We start from the raw sequence: 18,876 nt of genomic DNA, 5'->3' as shown, positions 1-18,876 counted from the left end.
TGATCTGTATTTTCTCAGTACTATTCCATTTCTGCAAGAGTTGCAGCAACAGAATAGTGACTCACAAGTCATCTGGTAGTTTTGCATTATTTAACAGATAAATATGAATATCCCCACGGAAGCAGCCTGTAAAAATGAGTCCGGGATGAGAAAAAGTGGACATTCTGCTATTCTGGCCACTGTTGCCCCTTTTTGGCAGACCCTTGACTGAACACGCACCACATCACGCGTGCACTCCGGCACCAACGCAAAACAGACTGAACAGCAGTGCAAAAAGGACAAATTGCACGTATCTTGGGGCTTGTTAAGCCGACACATTGGCTCTGAAGGAGGCAAAGTCCAAGTAGCCTTTATCACAGCCAACAGCTCAACTTTCAAGAGCGTTACTTCATTCTATAGACTCTGCCCCGGTGTCCCGCTGTTGCCTCCACCGCATGACTGTGTTTGAGTTGTTCTCACAAGGTAGTATTTTTCTGGCAGAGCAGTAATATACTTCTGCCTCCTGGTGATGTGTGTGTTCCACCTGCTCAGTCTGCTGTTTTGCAGCAGTTTGAGGAGATTCTTTAGCCCTGACAGAGATTTTAACTGCATGCGATCGTGGTAGGGCCTCGTGTTCTATGGGCGCTTTTTGCAGGAAGTTAATTTTCTGTATGGCCAGTGGGGTGACCGTTGGTTTGCTGTCACTGTTCCCAGATTGTGGAACAAACTGTCCCCCCGACATTCGCGCCACTACTGATCTTTATAAATGTAAACTCAAATAAATCAAAGCTATTAAAGATCTACTTTTTAGGAATGACTTTCCATCCCGACTAGAGCGGTTCATTTATCGTCATTGTCAGAGATTTTCACCTCCCCACATTTTCTCTCTCACATGTGAAGACACGACAGGGAAATTTGCCGGCTCCAAAATGCTTTTTATTTTATTTTATTTCATTTATTGTCCCACCCTGTTTGGATGGCATTTACCCTGCAGTACAAGCACAGTATCCACTGTGCCTTTGTGTATTATTTCATAGTCTGTTTGCTTGATTCCTTGTTATAAATGTTAATGGAAATGTTGACTGATCAATATGTTTGTGTTTGCAAGCTGCCAATGGCGCCACACAGTCATTTGCCCTTGGGTTGATGTGTAACATGAAGCTGTTAATTATCTCTTTGTTATCAGTTTCTTTCATTGCTGGGGTCTGACTGCTGTTCACGCTGTGCACCGCTTGGACGGGCGAGAGGAAATTTGACAACCTGTTAGTGGCTCCCGGGTAGAGCAGACAAAGCAGTGTGCGTGCGTGTGTGTGTGTGTGTGTTCGTGACAGATGATGGAGACAGAGGAAGGGGCGGGAATGAACTCTGACTTGTTCCCCTTACAGCCTATGACTGCTTTGAATTTCTCTGTGCAGATACAGAACGTAGAAAATGTTGAAATCATTTTTTTTAAAAAAAGATGTTCCAGTCTTCCTCACTCGCCCTCCTCCATCCTTTAGCTCCACCTTCTGGTGGTGGCAAAAGGGCAGGAGGAGGAAAGTTCCAAATACTGTAACACTATCTCCTAATTGGCAGATGGAGTGGGGGGAGAGGGTGGGGGGGGCAGTCCAACAGGTGTGCGTGTGCATGTGTGTGTATGTTTCCTCCTTTTTTTATGCAATGGAAAAAAGTGGAGGAGGGACACTGTGAAGGGCATGCACTCTCTCTCTCTCTCTCTCTCTCTCTCTCTCTCTCTCTCTCTCTCACACACACACACACACACACACACACAGATACATACATTGTAAATGAAGTGACTGTTGGCAGGCTCACGGCTAATACAGCATGAATGTTTAATCGAGTGTAAACAAATTACACTGTCGCGCCGCTGTGTGTGTGTGTGTGTGTGCGTGGGTGTGTGTGTGTGTGTGTGTCTGCCTGGTGCACGCACGCCTCTTCACTTTCTCTCTTTGCCTCATTAATGTGAGTGTCACTCTAGCGGTTGGATGCAATACTGCTGAGTGAGCTCTGGGATGTTGGGCCACACAGGTGTTGACTATCTGAGGGCTGATTTTATCTTCATGTTGGAGTTTTATTGCCAACAAGAGGAATCCTGAGCCACTGCCATCCAGCTGTGTTTGTCCCATACAGGCAAATAGTGCAACTCATCACCTATGTGAAATACTATTAGTAGTATTATGCCTTTTCTGCCCATGGAGATATCACCATAATGACCTCTGTGACCTCAGGTTATGGTTTTCCTTTGTGGAAACGTACAATAAAATAGTGAAATCATGGTTTGAAGAGAAATCTGACGTGAAAAATCTTCATGAGAAATTAAATTGTTGTGATTTTTGATTTTGAGACCCTCAAGCTATTGCTTTATAAAGGTTACTGTGCAGGTACATTGTGGCCAAGACAAGCCACCAAAAAACATTTGTGTGAATTCTAATGACGAACGTGTCAAAATTAATCTTTAAAACAAATGCATGTTGCCCTTATGCAAATAAGCAACACATTTCCACTTATCCTTTCTAAGGCTGGCAACACAATGTAAAGCAGTGGTCTGAAGTGCAAATACCACATTCTGACCCCAAATTACTCGAGTCTTGAATAATAATAGTATTCAAAAGAGAGTAACTGAAGGGATGTGGGTTGACTCTGGAATCGTTAATGTGCTGCATTCAATCTCCTCCCCACAAAACGGTTGTAAAAAGGGAATGAATGTTAAACAACAACTTGCTCAGAGCTTCCTGCCGGTGCTCCGGGCCTCATCTTTTGTGCTCAGCTCAGCCCAATTAGTTCCTAATTCTTCTTCTTTGGTCGAAAGGTTGCTTACAGTGCTTACCTCCTGCTTTTCTCCTCACCGATAATGAAGAAGGTTTGTTATGGAGTCCTCACCCATAAATTATGCCAGATGGAGGTTGTGCCGTTGTGGCAGTGAAGCTGATAGGTTTCAGTTCCAGTCAAAATGTGCTGATCGTGCAGTGCATCTCTGGCACAGCTCCGGTGATCTGGAACCTCTGTGGCAGGGCTTTTGTTTTGGACAGATATTGGAGTTGAATGCAGGAACAAGCAGAGAACAGAGAGTGAGACACAAAGCCGTGACAGAAATGACGTTTTTGTTTTATTTACACAAAAAGATGTTTGATATCAAAGTAAAAAATAATAAATTGCTATCAAAACAAATGATTGTATTGTTACCGGCGATGCCAACAGTAATGGCAGGAAGGATTTCATTAGAAATAATCTGGCGCCCCATTTGTGGGAGCACAGAATTAACAACAGACAGATGAGCAGCTCAGTCTTTCTTTTTCTCCTCTGGTTGCAAAGAATAAACTCTTTGTCATTCTGGCTATGAGGTACATCTGCTATATCTTACAATCTGATGTGAACCTGGCTGGTCTTGCGACTTCAACCGTCCGGTGTTGTTTTGCGCTCCGTCAATCAGTCGGTGTTGACCCACTCATACAGTGAGATTGCAAGTTGAGACTCTCTGCAGCTGCGTTTCCATGACTCCTAGGATTGCGCAAAACCTAAATATGGCAATAAAAAAAAAACTGGTGATGGAAACCGCTCAACTTGGAAGAACCTCTCAAATACGGCTAAAAGGTTTTTGATGCTCTCATGAGGTGGTTTTTCCACACGTATCCGTATAACAAAAGTATCATGGAAACACTTTTTTTTTTCCCGCATTTATACATCAGCGGACGTGACGTACGGGGTCACGTGACAAGTTCGCTTCAAGTGAAAACGGCGTGTTATGATTGGATGGAGGAGGAGACAGAATATATATTCTTGTTGTTTTGTCTTTTGCAAGTAATCAAAGAAACAAAGTCTCCGTGTTTTCTGGAGACTTTGACCCATCCAGTGAAAATGTGGTTTCATCTCCAGGAGTTTGATATTATTAGCCTCATAAAGTGTATCCATACCACCGAGTTGAAATGTGAGCAGAGCGCCACCTAATGCTGCGGAGGCAGCCACAATCAGAGAATGGCAGTTCTCTAATTAAGCCCTTGTGCCACAGTGGACATTAGATCACTGAGGTAATTGCACCACTGAGGCGAACACAGTGATTGTGTGGTGGTCTGGGCTGCCACTGTTGTCACTAACATGTGAGGGGGCGTCACTACCCCCTTGTGGCGTCACAAAGTGTTGACTTTCTGAGCTGTGTGTTTGGCACACACACACACACACACACACACACACACACAGAAGTAGGAAATATTGCTGGAGCAGCTCTTGGGATGTGGAGCCTTTCACTTCAATAAGGAAGTCCTCATGTTTCATGTTTCAAATCATCATTTATGATGCTTTTTCCCCTTTATTCTCATTCCAATTGTTCTCATTTGCAACACTGTCTTGAGTCGCGTGAGCGGCACCACAGGCCCCTCGCGGACGACGACGACGGCGACGGCGACTCCTGCGCGCGCATGCGTGCGCGTGTAGCGCTCTCTCCGTTTAACCTCGGAGCGGCCGCTTGTCAGACCTCCCTCTTTCTCTCTCTCTTTCTCTCTACCTCTCTCTCTATCTCTCTCTCTCTCTCCCCCCCCCTCCTCCTCCTCGCCCCCTCCCCCGCTTCTCACCCACCTCTACCTCCCTCCCTCCCTCCCTCCCTCCCACCTCCTCCTCCTCCTCCTCCTCCTCCTCCTCTACCTACCTGATTCAGATCTGATCCGACGCTATGCGTACGACCGCGTCTCCCTCTGCAAGGCGAGCGCCACTGGAGAGAAGCACCGCCGCACGCCGCCGACACTAGCGCCGCTGCCGCCGCCGCCGACCGCCGCCGACCGACCCACCGAGCGACCGCCGGCTCCCCGCGCCCCGAGCGACCAGGCCGGCCGATGAGCGCAGACAGGAGGAGGCATTGACCGGTAAATAATGTCCACACATTTCAACGACACCGGGGAGGAGCAGAGCAGAGCGGTGCCGTGCCGTGCCGTGCCGTGCCGTGCGGAGCGGTGCGGGTGGATTCGTGTGTCGGTGGCCGCCGTGCAGGTAGCCGATGAACGCGTTTCATGACAGCGGCGCCCGAGCGACTGAGCTCAGCTCGTCTCGCCTGGCGGACATGCGGGAGTTGAAACTGAATGTCGGCGGTGATTTTATTTGCTCGTTTATTGTTGTTTAAGACGCCGGCGTGACAAACAAAGCGGGCGGCATTGGGGAGCCAATGACAAAGATGAAGCCCCGGCTTGGAAGGATGGATGGATGGAGCGCACGACCGCCTGTTGTTCGTCCGCTCGCCTGTGTGTGTGTGTGTGTGTGTGTGTGTGTGTGACTTGAATTGAATCGCCGCATTCATGCAGTTTCCCTTTATCTCAACATCATGTCGCCTTCAACTTTAGTGTGATGTGTGTGTGTGTGTGTGTGTGTGTGTGTGTGTGTGTGTGTGTGTGTGTGTGTGTGTGTGTGTGTGTGTGGTGGGGGGGGGTGGGTGCGGACAGATTTGTTGACTTATTAAATGGCTGATGTGTGTGCAGGCCATATGATGATACAAGTGTCCACATTGCGCGTGCGCGCTCACGTAGCGCGCGTGCGCGTGAACAGAATATATCTATCTATCTAGATAGATAGATTTGTATATATGTATACACACACGCACACACACACACACAGAGACACACACACACATGTGTACGGTGACACCAGGTAACGGCTGAGCACGTTTGCTCCTGTATCGATGATGCTCAGCAGCCGATGCACGTGCGAGGGTGCTCGTGCTAATGAGATGAAAACAATGGAGCTCGGGAGCCCTTCATCCGCTGTTATTGCATGTGCACCACAGCGCTGTGGAAGGTGGGGGGTGGGTGGGGGGGCGCGGGTGGGGGGGTCACCATTGTGCTTGAGCCGCTTCATCCTCCTCCTGTGTGTGTGTGTGTGTGTGTGTGTGTGTGTGTGTGTGTGTGTACGTGTGCGTGCCCTTCATCGTCTCCGTCGTCAGGAGCTGAAAACCTCTGAGCTTCTGTTCTGGGAGCAAGTGGTGTCTGTGCAACTGGAAGTCAAAGGCAGGACTGGGAGGATGGTTATTAACACCATGTAGCTCCTCTCATGCCAACTCCTTCCCCTCTTCTTTCTCTCGTCCCCCCCCCTGTCTTCATCAATTATTAATTGCTCCGTCTTTTCCAGATTTGGCCCTGGATCGAGAAATCAGCCAGATTACGAGTGCGCTGTCCCGGAGAGCCCCGGCGTCCCATCCGTCATCCTCTCCTCATTTCTCCTTCACCTCGCCAAAACTCCACTCTCTCCCCCCCTCTGCCTCTCCTCCTCCACCTCCTCCTCCTCCTCCTCCTCCTCCTCCTCCTCTCGCTCAGCCCTCTGCCGGCATCGCGTCCTCATTTGCAAGCGGCAAACTTTGCATCCGCCGTCCTTGGCCGTCCTCGCTGCAACTGGTGTGGTTCCTCTGCGTCCCTCCTGGTCATGGCCTCCAAACTGAGCCCCAACGTCCTGTACGTGGCCGAGCACGGCGGCGACTCTCTGGGCTCGCCCCAGGCTGACTCCGAAAGGACGCACATCGTGAGTACAGTCTCTGCATACTCCTGCGACTGTCGTCATTGTGTGTCTTTCGTGTTGAATTTACAGCTGAAAAGTCTGAAAAATCTAGGATTTAAACTTTTTTTAACGCAAGGAAAAAAAAACCAACGTATTTTCAATGTATCTTGAATATTGTGATAGAAATAGTTTTGAGCTTCTCTCATTTGACGATCAGAATTGTTTTCTTTGTTGAATTCCCGTCCTGCCTTCTCTTAATGCATCGCTCAAATTCAGTTGTTCTGCACACAGCGCCACACAGCCCCAACCGAGTCCTTCTGAAAAGCCGGCCTCTATGAAAAAGCAGTGTGCGATCATGACTGAATGTCTACAGCCAACACATATTTCACATCGGGCTGGAGAGTCATCACAGCGGAAGGGCAGGAAGTGGTGAATTGAAACTTGATGCGTGCTTTTGAAAATGTGGACACCATAACAAACACTTCTACAGAAGTTTGTTTCTGCTGAATTGAAACAATTGGAGTCTCACTTTCGCATTTTATTTGGTGACCGTCGCAAATTTGACACGCAACTTGGGAATTTCTGCCACCGAGTGCAGGGTGAATGCGGACTTTGTCTTCCACTTCGATTGCCGACCCAAAACTAAACCATGACTAAATCGGAGCCGAAACGTAGTCATGGCGAGTAGCGAAGCTCATGTTCTCACAAATGTTCTCTTGTAAGCTCTGTTGAAACGGCACATTTGGCTTTGTCCCCCTGTTAAACTGCCACACCGCCTCGCCGCAGCGCTCCCTGATTTACACGACGCCTTTTTTGGTGTGCGCACGCAATTGCAAGGGAATGGATCTTGTACAATATCAAAACGAGTGAAACATTACAGTGACTCAATGCAGTGCAGTGAGTGCCTCATTTAAAATTAGGACCATCAGACATTTCACACTGACTCCACTCTCAGCCCCACATCCACTTTGTTTTTAGATGAACCATTTCCTCTGATTATAAACTTGCCACATGTGGGTTTCCTCTGATCTAGTTCAACAATTATAGATCTGGAAAAAAAAAAAAAAAAAAAAAAAGTACCTTGGTGCTTCAGTTGTCTGCAGATAAAGAATTCTTTTTCTCTTTTCCAGGCTGGCGAGGCTGGAGAGGAGTCCTCGGACAGCGATGGAGAACAAGAAGAGACTTCGCACAAGTTGATCCGCAAAGTGTCAACCTCGGGACAGATACGGGCTAAGGTAGGAACCAATCAGAGCACGGTGTGTGAAACAGGATTCTCGGGGCCTTGGTGTTCTCAATAAACCAAGCTGGTTGGAAACAATTGTTTTATTCAGGGTTCTTTTGTCAATTATAGATACAGTCACAAGTTTGGTCCCACCACCGTATGATTTGAATGTCTTTTCAGATGTGTGCGAACATTTCTGAAACACATTCTGCCTTTGAGGAGGTTTTTTTTTCGTGCTATTTACATACTTAAAAAAAAGGAGCACTCTTAGGTAAAAAAAAAAAAAAAAAAAGAGGAGTGTTCGGCACCCTCGGAGGGATGAAATATTCAGGCTAATGGGAGTGCTCTGAACCTAGTTGGAGAAAGTCACGGAGAAGTCGTGGAAGTTTTTTTTTTTACTGGTCGGAGGTTTGGTGCTGGGAAGCCCGACTGAGCCGCTCATTTATTGAAGAGGATTTATAAACATTTAAACATCCAGGCGGAGAGACAGCAGGTGTGAACTCCTGCCTCCTGTCTGCCTGCCGTGTCTTTATTAACACTCTAATGTGGCCTTCAGCCGCGGCTGGCTTTCCGTCTGTGTGTGTCTAAAGTCAGCTGACTTCCTGTCAGGCCTTACCCACTTCCTTGCTGTGTCATTTTCCTCTCAACTGCTGCCCCGCTGACGATTGTTTCGCTCGTGTCTGATAAGCGAGCTGATGTGATCCTCCGTCGGCAGCGTGGCGTTTCACAAGACGCCATGGGTGGTTTCGGTGACGGCCTCTCACTCGCAAACTCAGCCTCGGGCACACCCCGTTTTTTTTTTTTGTTTTTTTGTTTTTTTGTTTTCTTTTGAGGAGGTAATATCCGCTTTACTCTCGCCGCTCTCACCCAGAGGGCGGCGATACAGGGTGAGAATCATGTGAGCGTGTTGCTGGAGTCCATTAGAGCCATTACCTACGCTGACCGTCAAGTGTAAATCATGCAGGGATCAATAGGAAAACACAGGACACCCCAGCAACCGCCGTCGCCATGGCGACGGCATCCCATAATGCCCGCTCTTGTTCCCACAGCGCGTGATTGTATTGGATATCAGTCTGCTTTCGATCGGCGAGCCTCAGAGGACACTGCTGTAATGCGGTGATGAGGGCAGTGAGAAGTCCATAGAGGATCTTTGGCTTCGGGCTTCTTGGCAGGAAGTGGGATTGATTGCAGTTGAAAGCTGTGAGCGCGGCGCGATAAAATAATCATACGCGACTTGAAGTTTAAAGTGTTTTGGGCGCTAAGATTTTCTCCGGTGAGCGTTGATGATATTTTATGATGGAATTTAGACAAATTAACAATGATGCCCCGCATGTGCTGCAGCAGCAGCAGCAGCGGCGGCAGCAGCAGCAGCAGCGGCGGCTGATCTTGTCGGCTGTCAGTCAAGTCTGAAAATCCTGCGAGCGGTTCCTCGGTGGCGCTGTTTGTGTTTGCGTGTGTGCGTCGGTTCATTGTGTGAACCCGCAGCCATGTGACTTGGATTAACTAGTCATCAACTCTGGGATTATGCCTCAGTGACAACAATGGCGTCAGTGGATTAGTGCGTTTGTGTATCCCCGCTGTTTTGTGCTTGTGTGGGTGAGCGCATTTGTTTACTTGTGTGTGTGTGTGTGTGTGTGTGTGTGTGTGTGTGTGTTTTGGTTCCTTGTTGTGTGATTTTTGTTTGTTTGCTAAAGGCTGAATTCCCCGCTTGATGTTACCCGCCCAACACACACACACACGCACGCACACCTGTTCCAGCGCTTGTAAAAATGGCACTCTGTTAGCGCCGTTGCTAAACAGGTGCTAATAGTTGTAGTCAGCTGTGACGTCTCGGCACCATTTGATTGGTTGAGTTTCTCACCCACGACTCCCTAAAACGCTTGTGCAGACGCAGCGATCGCCCTTGCGCTCAAGCTTGAGACCTTTGCGTTGGTGGTAAAATTCAACAACTCCGTGCTCTGAGAAATTTTTTTTTAGTGAAACTTCAGAAGAGCAAATAGAATTTCAATATGAAGCAGAAAGACCTGAACGTAGGATTATTTCAGGGTCGGGGGGAAAAAAAAAAGCCCGCATGGTGTCTGGTTTTGTGTTAGCAGATGTGATGCAGCCATTTTAAACATCACACTTAACTTCACACAGCCATCCTCTCTGCCTTTTCACTGTCTTTTGAAACACTGTGGCGTCTACTGCCTGGATTGGATTTCATCGCCTGCTCTCATTTCGACGTTCTTATCCGTTAAGCTTTTCCGGATCTGGATGTTGAAAAACTAGCAAGCTGGGTTTTTTTTTTTTTTTTTGCGTCCTGTTGCAGCATGTCACGCACAGGGATGACAACCCAACCCATCCTGCATGTTTAGACATATGCGGTTGCAGGTTTGTCCTCGCAAATGACGTCTGCCTGATCCACAGTGGGGGTAAGAGGCACTTGGCGAGCTGATCGTCAGGCTGTAGCTTTTCTTCAGCACAGTGAGAGGTTCAGGAGTGAAGAGTGAGAATTGTTTCTTGGTGAAGGTGCTGATTGGACTCTCTGGACATTAACTTCAGCAGGCCGGCTTTCCTGAAAAGACTTTTCTTAAGCAAGCAGAGATTTTTGTTCACCACTGGTGACTGTTGGTGGGTCGTTGATGTAAATTGTCCCTTCAAACCCACGGTCCTGGTTGCACAGCCGAAGGCAAATATTTTAGATAGACGCGTAACGCTAAATGCAGTATAATGTATGTCCAACACGTTACTCCAATAGCTTTTAATAGTCGTCTTCACCATGTCAAGTCTTGGGCTTGCATCCATTTCACAAGTTTCCTATCCTCAAAGCAGCACCAACAAAATAAGAGCTTCCAGATCTGTTTTTTTTTTTGTTTTTTTTTTTAGCCGTCATGTCAGCGCAGCCATAAATCCAGACATGCGCAGACAACCGACTGCTGTATATCGAGCCGACTCTGATTTACAGTTGATTCATCGTCTCTGTGACGGCTATCAATACAGCGAAGACTCTGATCATCGAACGCCCGCGTTTGAATGCATTTTTTTCTCACGATCGGTTTGATTTTGACAAGCAGATGCGTCAGAGCTGAAGCCAACTGCAGCACCAGTCGTTTGGACAAATGTTTACATGGAACTCCAACGTCTTTTAGTCGTCATTCTTCTTTTTTAAGCTTCCCTCCAGGCTAAGTTACATAAGTCTTCACACTGTTGCTTTTTCCTATCATTTCTCTTCCTCTCTTCCTCCTCCTCCTCCTCTTCATCCACCTCCTCTTCCTCCTCCTCTTCTTTGCCTTGCTCTCATTTACCGCGTGGAAAAAAAAAAGAAGGAAAAACCCAGGAAGGGAATGAGGCAGAAGAGCAAACAGCTCCTGTCAATTGTGTGTGTTTTGTGAATTGTGCGCGCGTGCATGCGTGCGGCTCTATTGCTGTGGCTGCAGGCCAATAATGTCGGCCGTAATGGACGCGCACATGAAAGCAGACGCGGAGGATGCACTGGGGCAGCCCCCTCGTCATGGCTCTTGTCATTATGTGACAGGCCATGCAAGTCGTCCCTCCTCCCATCCTTCATTATTTGCTCCTCGCTGCTGCCCTTATTACTCTGATTCCTTTCCCCAGTGTTGATCACAGAGGCATTTTTTTTTTTTTTTTCCACACCGGTAAGCAAGATTTTCTCCACTTTAAATAATCTAATTAACATTAAAGGCCATTAAAGCCCCAAAACGGCTGCTGAAATCAGCCCTTTGTGACACAAGCTGCGTTTCCATGACAGTTTTTCGCAAAATAAAAGCGACATTTCTGAAATTTCGACAAAGTACAATTGCAATTTGCAGGTGCTTCCATTGAATGGTGTGAAGCGCATAAGCCGTAACTACTTTGCTTTTGTTTGTTTACGTTTGTTTGCTGTCAAGAACGGTTGTTCTAATTTTCTCTTTGATTACTTGTCAAGAAATATTCCGTCTCCTCCTCCGTCCAATCACAACGCACCATTTTCTGTTCACGTGACCCCGCATGTCACGTGCGCCGATGTGTAAATTTGAAGAACATACACTTTCATTAATGTATTTATGGGCTGTAGGTGAGCTTTTACCATTGTAAGAATCATTAATCAAGCCAAATTTTACACACTGGACCTTTAATGATAAAAACCCTTTACTCATGTTTTTATTCTAAGATGTACCCAGTCAATAAATCAGTTATTTCTGACCAGCTGTTCAGCTCCACATTATGTAACCAAGTGCAATTCTGGAACCTCTCGGTGACCAACAGGTTGTGTGGATTTCCTGCCCGCTGCATTGGAATCAAACCTGGGCGATATCTGTTCATTTTTATCTGCATCTCGCTGGCAACCCAGAAATCTGTGTGGGTGTTCGCTGCAAGAGAGATGAGCACAAGTTATAGATTGTGTGGTGTGCGTGTGCGTGTGTGTGTGTGTGTGCGTGTGTGTGCGTGTGTGCGTGTGTGCGCGCATAAGCGAGCGAGCGAGCGATCGCAAACTAAAATTGCTTAAGTGTGTGGGATGGCCAGTGTTGTGTGTAGTGCACTTTGATTTGTGCCCTTGGCCCGATGTGATACAGCCGCAGTGGTGCGCGCTTCAGCGCAGCGAGAGAGGCGAGGAGTGTGTGTGTGTGTGTGTGTGTGTGTGTGTGTGGGGGGGGGGGGGGGTGGGTGGAGAGAAAGACAAAAAGCAGAGGAAATTAACAAGTGGAAGAGGGAGAGCAACGGCGGCAAGTGGCAGAAAGAGAAGGAGAGAGTTGGATCCAGAGTTATGTAACGTGTCCACGCAGCAAACGGCAACTTGTGCACCCATATTTCCCCTCGCAGCCAGGACTGTCGAGGAGGCGCCCTGGCTGTTCATGAAAACACACCGTCAAGGCCGAACCAACACAGCAATGTGCCTTTTTTTTCTTCTCTCGCTCTCTCTCTCTCTCTCTCTCTCTCTCTCTCTCTCTCCCCCTCTCTCTCTCTCTTGCATGTTTTTTAATGCGTTCTAAATCAGTTAAGGACTCTCTTTGCACATAACTTATTCATCCCTTGCTTCCTGTATTACCCGCGGCTGTTCGATATGTGGCGCTGTGCAGATTGTGGTTTCAGGTGGTTTACGGTTTGAAACCAAAGAGAGACGCACAGATTAAAATAAATTCTTTGATTTCCGTAGTGCCGTGCTGTCACCCAGAGCTCACTGTTTGAACCTTTGGCAGCGTTTCTTTGCACCAAATTATTTTTTTTTTGTTTTTTTTTTCCCTTTCGCCATGATCTAAATTTGAAGCGGCCGTAAGTTAAGTTAAGGCATTTTAAATGATTAAAATCACGTCTTGAGAGTGTAAAACCAACAGGGAGAGATGCAGCTGCTAAGCACTACGGTCGGCACAGCATGTATTATTGATTTGCTCTAATGAAATTACTGTACTCAGGCTTGTTAATCATACATGTTCAAGTATATTCAGCCCTGCACACACACACACACACACACACACACACACAGAGAAGCAGACGGCGTCTCTCAGGGTGGACATGGCGAGTTGGTCGATGTGTCTGACTGACTGGTATTTGTTGCCGCCTCGAGACTCCAGTTTCTATCGATTTGAATTTGTTCCTGTAAACCATCAAAGAGGCTCAAGCAAAGCAGGAAGTCCACGAAAACTTCACTGTACTTTCAAGGGGGAAGTCCTCAAAAAGCGGGCAGCGTTTTAATTTGGATTTCCCGTTCTCTCGAAATACACGCACATGCACGACCATTGTGGAACCAATTGTTCTAATATTGTCGCCTCACAGTACTTCATTTGAATGGAAGACACACTGAGATATCACAGTACACACAGTACACAGGGAGGACACAGTGAGAAATCAGTAGTCATGTGCAGTTGATTTAGTGAAAACCCATTTGGCCTCAACCTTTCCTGGCCTCACTTCCTCTCATCCTCCTGAGCCTTTATTCAGTGCTTCCAGTCTTGATTGGCTCCCACCTGGCCGTGCATCACTGCCCTGCCTTCATCTCCCCTCCGCTCCGCCGTCCTCGCTGACCACCACTCTTGGTTATGCCGTCTTTTCTCTCTCTCTCCTTTCATCCCCCCCCCACCCCGATCCTTGATCTGCTCCGCTTCAATCTTTCCCTCTGTTTCAGTCGTCCCTTTTGGCTGCCTGCACTTCCCGCTTGTATTGTGCTCGGGTTTGGTAGTTTTAATTTACCGGAGTTGTTAACGTTCGTTGCCACTTTCTCTGGAAAGTCACTCAGAATTCATGAGAGCATCTTAGAGGCATTGTAGGTGTTAGCCCTCATTCTCCCCACTTCCTTGTTTTGGTTTTGACAAAGAGTTTGAGAGTTTGACGTCGGAGTTCCAACAAGGAACCGAAATGATGCCCCCGGCGTTGACGCATCAAAACCCATTCCACCATCAAATGGTGGAATGCGATAGAATGCAATCAAGAGAACTCATTTCAATATCTTTCGGTATTTATGTCATGACAAATAGAATTCGTAAAGCAGCAAAACAAACAGCGAGAGCGCCTCAAAGACCCGGGTCTCACTCAAAGACGGATTGACGGACTTGATGCCATCCACAGCAAAGTATTCCATTTCAGGATTTTCAAGTGATTTATTATATATATAGAAATGCGTGAATGAGTCTCTGTTTCACTCAATGAACAGCTTGAATGGAGGCTCTCGTGATGCCAATTACAAGCTTGAAAAGCTCGCTGAAGACGCGTTGCTGCTGCTGCAGTCTCCCTAACTTCTCTCAAGCGCCAACGTTGACGACGACTGGGACCTTTCCAGGCGGCGTCTCGTCGACGGCTCGCAGTGCTTTCGGGTTCGCCCGCCAGCCGCTGGCCCCGCCACTTTGAGCAGCAGCCTCACCTCAAAAGTCGCCTCTCGCTGTGATCGTGAGCGCCGAGCGGAAACGCGGCGAAGATTCATGTCAGCGGCGTGAAAAGGCTGGAACAGCGAGCGCAGCCTCCCCGTCCTTTTATTGATCTCGCTCTCATCCCTTCCTCACTCTTCCTCTGCCTTTTAATCCCATCATTTTGCCTGAAGCTCCGCCCACTTTGCCTCCTTGCCTTGTCATCCCCCCCACCCCCCCTCACTCTTCTCCTTCCACCCTTCTTCCCCCTGCGGCTGCAAAAAACCCAAACCACCATTAGGCTTCAGTCTGTCTGTGCAAGGGAACATTAAGAAGTGTGTGTGTGTGTGTGTGTGTGTGTGTGTGTGTGTGTGTGTGTCTCCAACATAGTGACACTCACTTTGGAAAATGTGCTAATGATGAGATGAATGTGTGTGTGTGTGTGTGTGTGTGTGTGTGTGTGTGTGTGTGTGTGGTCACATGAACTAATTTGCACCTCACACACACACACTGCACCAATGTGTGTGCGTGCTCTCACAACGAGGCGCTCAGGTTTTAGTCTTGACAGGTGTGCGGCTCGACTGCGCACGCGGCTTCAATCAGTGCGCGTGTGCGTGCGTGCGTGCGTACGTGCGTGCGCTCGCGCGCTCGCTCGCGGGCGTTTCTCTGGACGCAAAGTGTTTGTCATTTCCCCGTCTCTCTGCCGTCAGCTGCCGAGGCGAGGCCGGAGACAGGAGGCACATGCTCTGCTGTGTTTGTGCGACGGAGCTGAGCTGATGCAGTTGCTTATGCCAAAAAAAAAAAAGAGGAAGTGACGCTACTCACTCAGCTGCTTCGATATGTCCTCCGCTAGAACAGGCAGAAGGGCCTGCTTCCATCTGTGGGCTCCTAGGCGGTAGCAGCGTGCGTATTGTGCTGTCATGAGTGGTTTTGATGCATCGCTCCCTGCAAACGAAGCCCACTCACCTGGCACGCCACACAGAATCGGCTTCCGAAATCTGCATCCAGTTGGGAAGGACGGTTAGCATACATTAGTAGCTGCGTTTCCATTACAGCTTTTGGCAAAATAAATAAAAGCGATATTTCTAAAATTTCGACAAAGTACAATTGCGATTTGCTGTTGTCTCCATGGAATGGTGTGAAGCGCATGAGCCGTGATCTCGAATTTTCGTAACTCTTGTAAAATCTCGTCCCGTGAGATTTACGAGAATTACATTTGCTATATTTTGATTACTTGTAAATTAAAAAAAAAGTGTTTCGTGACACTGTTGCGATATACCTCTATATAGATACGTCTGGAAAAACCATCTCATGAGAGAGTGAAAACCTTTTAGCCATATTTGAGAGGTTTTTCCAAGTTTAGCTGTTCCCATTAACTGTTTTCATTGCGGTATTTAGGTTTTGCGCTATTCTAGGGGTAATTGAAACGCTGCCACAGCTCGAGTCAGCTATTAAAAGTGGTGCGGTGGTGTGTGAGGCTCACCTGACCTTCATATGCACGTGTATACTGTCGAACCTTCCCCTCAAAAACAGCATCACTCCGGCTTCTGTGTTCTCACGATTCGGGGCAGCAGGCTCAAATTCTCACATCTCCAGCTGCGTACTGTAACCAGACGTCATTAGAGGTGGCAAAAGATAGATTGTTAAAATATTAATAAATTTAAAAGGAAGTTTAGAAATAGAGTGTTTGAATTGTGTAACAGGGAGGACGAGGAAATGATGTAAACTGATGAGATGATTGTGGGGAAGAGGCATTTCAGAGAGTGACTTTGTATTACTGTTGTATTGACGTTGTGTTTGTGAAGCTTTTCTTCTTCCATCCCCTTTTCAAACCGTGTTTGGTGTTGCTGTTTGCGCCTGTTTGCTAGATGGTTCTATGGTGTCCTATGGATTTTCCTATGTTTGTACGTGAGATATTATTTTGTTTGATTTGAAATGAATATGATCTAATCTAATCTAATCTAAAATACGTGTCAAAAATACTTAAAAGTAAAAGTACTGATTCAACTCCTTCAGGTTTAAGGCTGATAATTAATGTCACATGTTTGTCATCGCTTTCAAAGTGCTTCTTGAACAGCAGCAGAAGAAAGTTACTTCCAACACTTCTGACAAGACTGGTCTTGGGCTCCATACCACTATGTAGGCGTCTCGGTCTCGTCTCGGACGCATTTTTACTGGGTCTGGTCTCGGTCTCGGACTGGGCGGACCGGGGGGGATTTTAGATCAAAACCAGTCGTAACTCAGTCAACTCTGTAATAACACGATAATAACAGAAAATAATCCAGGCGCTGCCGCTTTACGCTCTGTTGGTGACACTCAGAGTGACACCCTGCCCCCTTATTCCTCGTTCATTTATTGTTTAATTTCATGAAGCAAAGTTGTTTTTTGTTTTTTTTAAATGATTCAAAATAGCAAAGCTGCAAAACGTTCAAGACAATGATTAAAAGACAGCTTGCTGAAAAGAGACGCTGCTGTCAAACTTGAATTTAAAAAAGATACTGGTCATTTTTTTCTGTCTTGTTATTTTTCTTTGATACACAAAGACTTGGTCTGGTCTGGATCTGGATGCTGTCTGGTCTTGATCACGTCTTTGGTCTCGGTTGGTGCCGTCTTCATCACTACAACACTACGCAATCCTCTGAGTGGCTGAAAAGGCAAAATGGATGAAGGAGTTTTATCAGAATTCAGATCTGAGCGATGCGGCGGCTGTGCCGGGCTCTGTTTCTACAGGTCATGAATCCCAGTGAAGAGTGTGACGGTGCTCTGGGCGGTTGGGGAGGGCCCCGCGGTGCTTGAGAGCAGCCTTTTTTTTCCCCTCCCTAACACCTTGCTCTAATTGCTAAAAAGCTAAATGACAGCTATCTTTGGCAGAGGTCGGAAGGACGCAGCGGGAGTGGAAACCTGATTTCACTTAATGAATTTAGTCGGGGGGGTGGGGGGGGGGGTACAAAAAGAAATGAGAGGTGAGGCGGCGAGGCGTCTGCTCGAGGCTCCCTTGCAGTTAATGGGAGCCTTCACCTGATATATTTAACAAGGGCCTCGCAATCTTGTGCAATCGCAGCGCTTCGGAAAAAACAAAAACAAAAAAACAAAAAAAACAATTCACAGCTCGTTGGAATAGTGTCACGCTCAGAGTGCTGCACCCCACAGCCTGTTAGGAAACACCAGAGGCCACAACGTTTCCTCTGATGCTCTGCTGCTGTCGCCTGAAAGACGTCCTGTCAGGCTTTCCGTGTTTACACCTGAACTCATCGTCTCCTCCTCTGTTCTCCTGCACCGGCCTGCGCTTCTTTATTTGCCTCCATAAGTCTCTCGCTCTCTCTCTCGCCCTCTCTCTCTCTCTCTCTCTCTCTCTCTCTCTCTCTCTCTCCCTCTCTCTCTCTCTCTCTCTCTCTCTCCCTCTCTCTCTCTCTCTCCCTCTCTCTCTCTCTCTCTCTGTCTCCCTTTGCTTGTTTATTTTAATACCTTTTTGGATCCCCTTTTTATTTTTTTGCTTTATCACTTCATCTTCTTCTTTCTGTGGCCAAAAATAGACTTACGCTTGGTTTTTGTCAACCTCGCTCTCTTGAAACGGCTTTGACAGGAAATGCAACCACCAGATGACACAGACGGCGCTTGCGCATGCATGCACACACACACACACACACACACGCACACACACACACACACACTCACACATTCTTCTTTTAAGAAAAAGAAAAAAATGTCCAATTTAGTTTTTTCCTTCTTTTTCTGCAGATTTGCCAAACATTTAGCTCTCGTTTAATCTTTGTATTTGTGTTTATGTACCTGCTTGTATGTCTCCATGGAGAGCAGCTGTTAGTGTCAGCAGAAAAACAACATGCGCCGATGAATGACCTACGTGTACGTTTGTGTACGTGTGTGCCTTTTATGTTTCCTGTCGAATCAGAGAAAAGTCCCCAGTCGAGGCCAAAATCATAGATGATGACTGAAATGAAAAGTATCGCTCCAAACATGTCCAGTGGAAGTCCTTCTAAATGATATGGGAGCATGAGAGCTCTTGAGAGCTGTTATGAACATGGCTTCTGTCTTGGATGCTACAGTGGACGTGTTGGGGCTCAGGTGGAGGTATGGTGTTTGTCATTGGACTGCCACAACCTCCTCGGACAGCACGACATTGACACTTGCTTCGATTTCTCCTTGCATTGTAGCGCCTGGCCGCTATGTTCTTCCATGGCTTTGGTATCGAGTAGAATTTTAATTTTAAGGATGTGTCAACTTGTGGTACAAGTGCAGTCTGTAATGGGCCGATATGGACCGAACCAGGAGTTCTGTTCCATCTGAAGCTGAAGAAGACACTGAGCATATTTTCAGCAATCACTATCCACGAGTGGAGTGCAGGAAAGAGCCTGCCAGTGTTTTCTAGCC

The 18,876-nt window shown here is 47.2% G+C and overlaps 1 protein-coding gene across 1 annotated transcript in view; it reads left to right on the top strand.

Annotated features, from left to right (window-relative positions):
- The first annotated feature begins 4,593 nt into the window (after positions 1 to 4,593).
- LOC142889338 (diacylglycerol kinase delta) overlaps positions 4,594 to 18,876 on the top strand; it is a 63,598-nt gene continuing 49,315 nt past the window's right edge. The window contains exons 1-3 of the mRNA XM_076028005.1: positions 4,594 to 4,832; positions 6,085 to 6,471; positions 7,578 to 7,682. Coding sequence (XP_075884120.1) covers positions 6,376 to 6,471; positions 7,578 to 7,682 — 201 coding nt within the window. The 5' untranslated portion in view covers positions 4,594 to 4,832; positions 6,085 to 6,375. The remainder of the gene's footprint in view (positions 4,833 to 6,084; positions 6,472 to 7,577; positions 7,683 to 18,876) is intronic.

This window comes from Nelusetta ayraudi, unplaced genomic scaffold (genome assembly GCF_046127955.1).
Source record: "Nelusetta ayraudi isolate G7.1 ecotype Tasmania unplaced genomic scaffold, CSIRO-AGI_Nayr_v1 ptg000022l, whole genome shotgun sequence".
NCBI lineage: Eukaryota > Metazoa > Chordata > Actinopteri > Tetraodontiformes > Monacanthidae > Nelusetta > Nelusetta ayraudi.
This window is presented reverse-complemented; position numbering and strand designations above follow the sequence as displayed.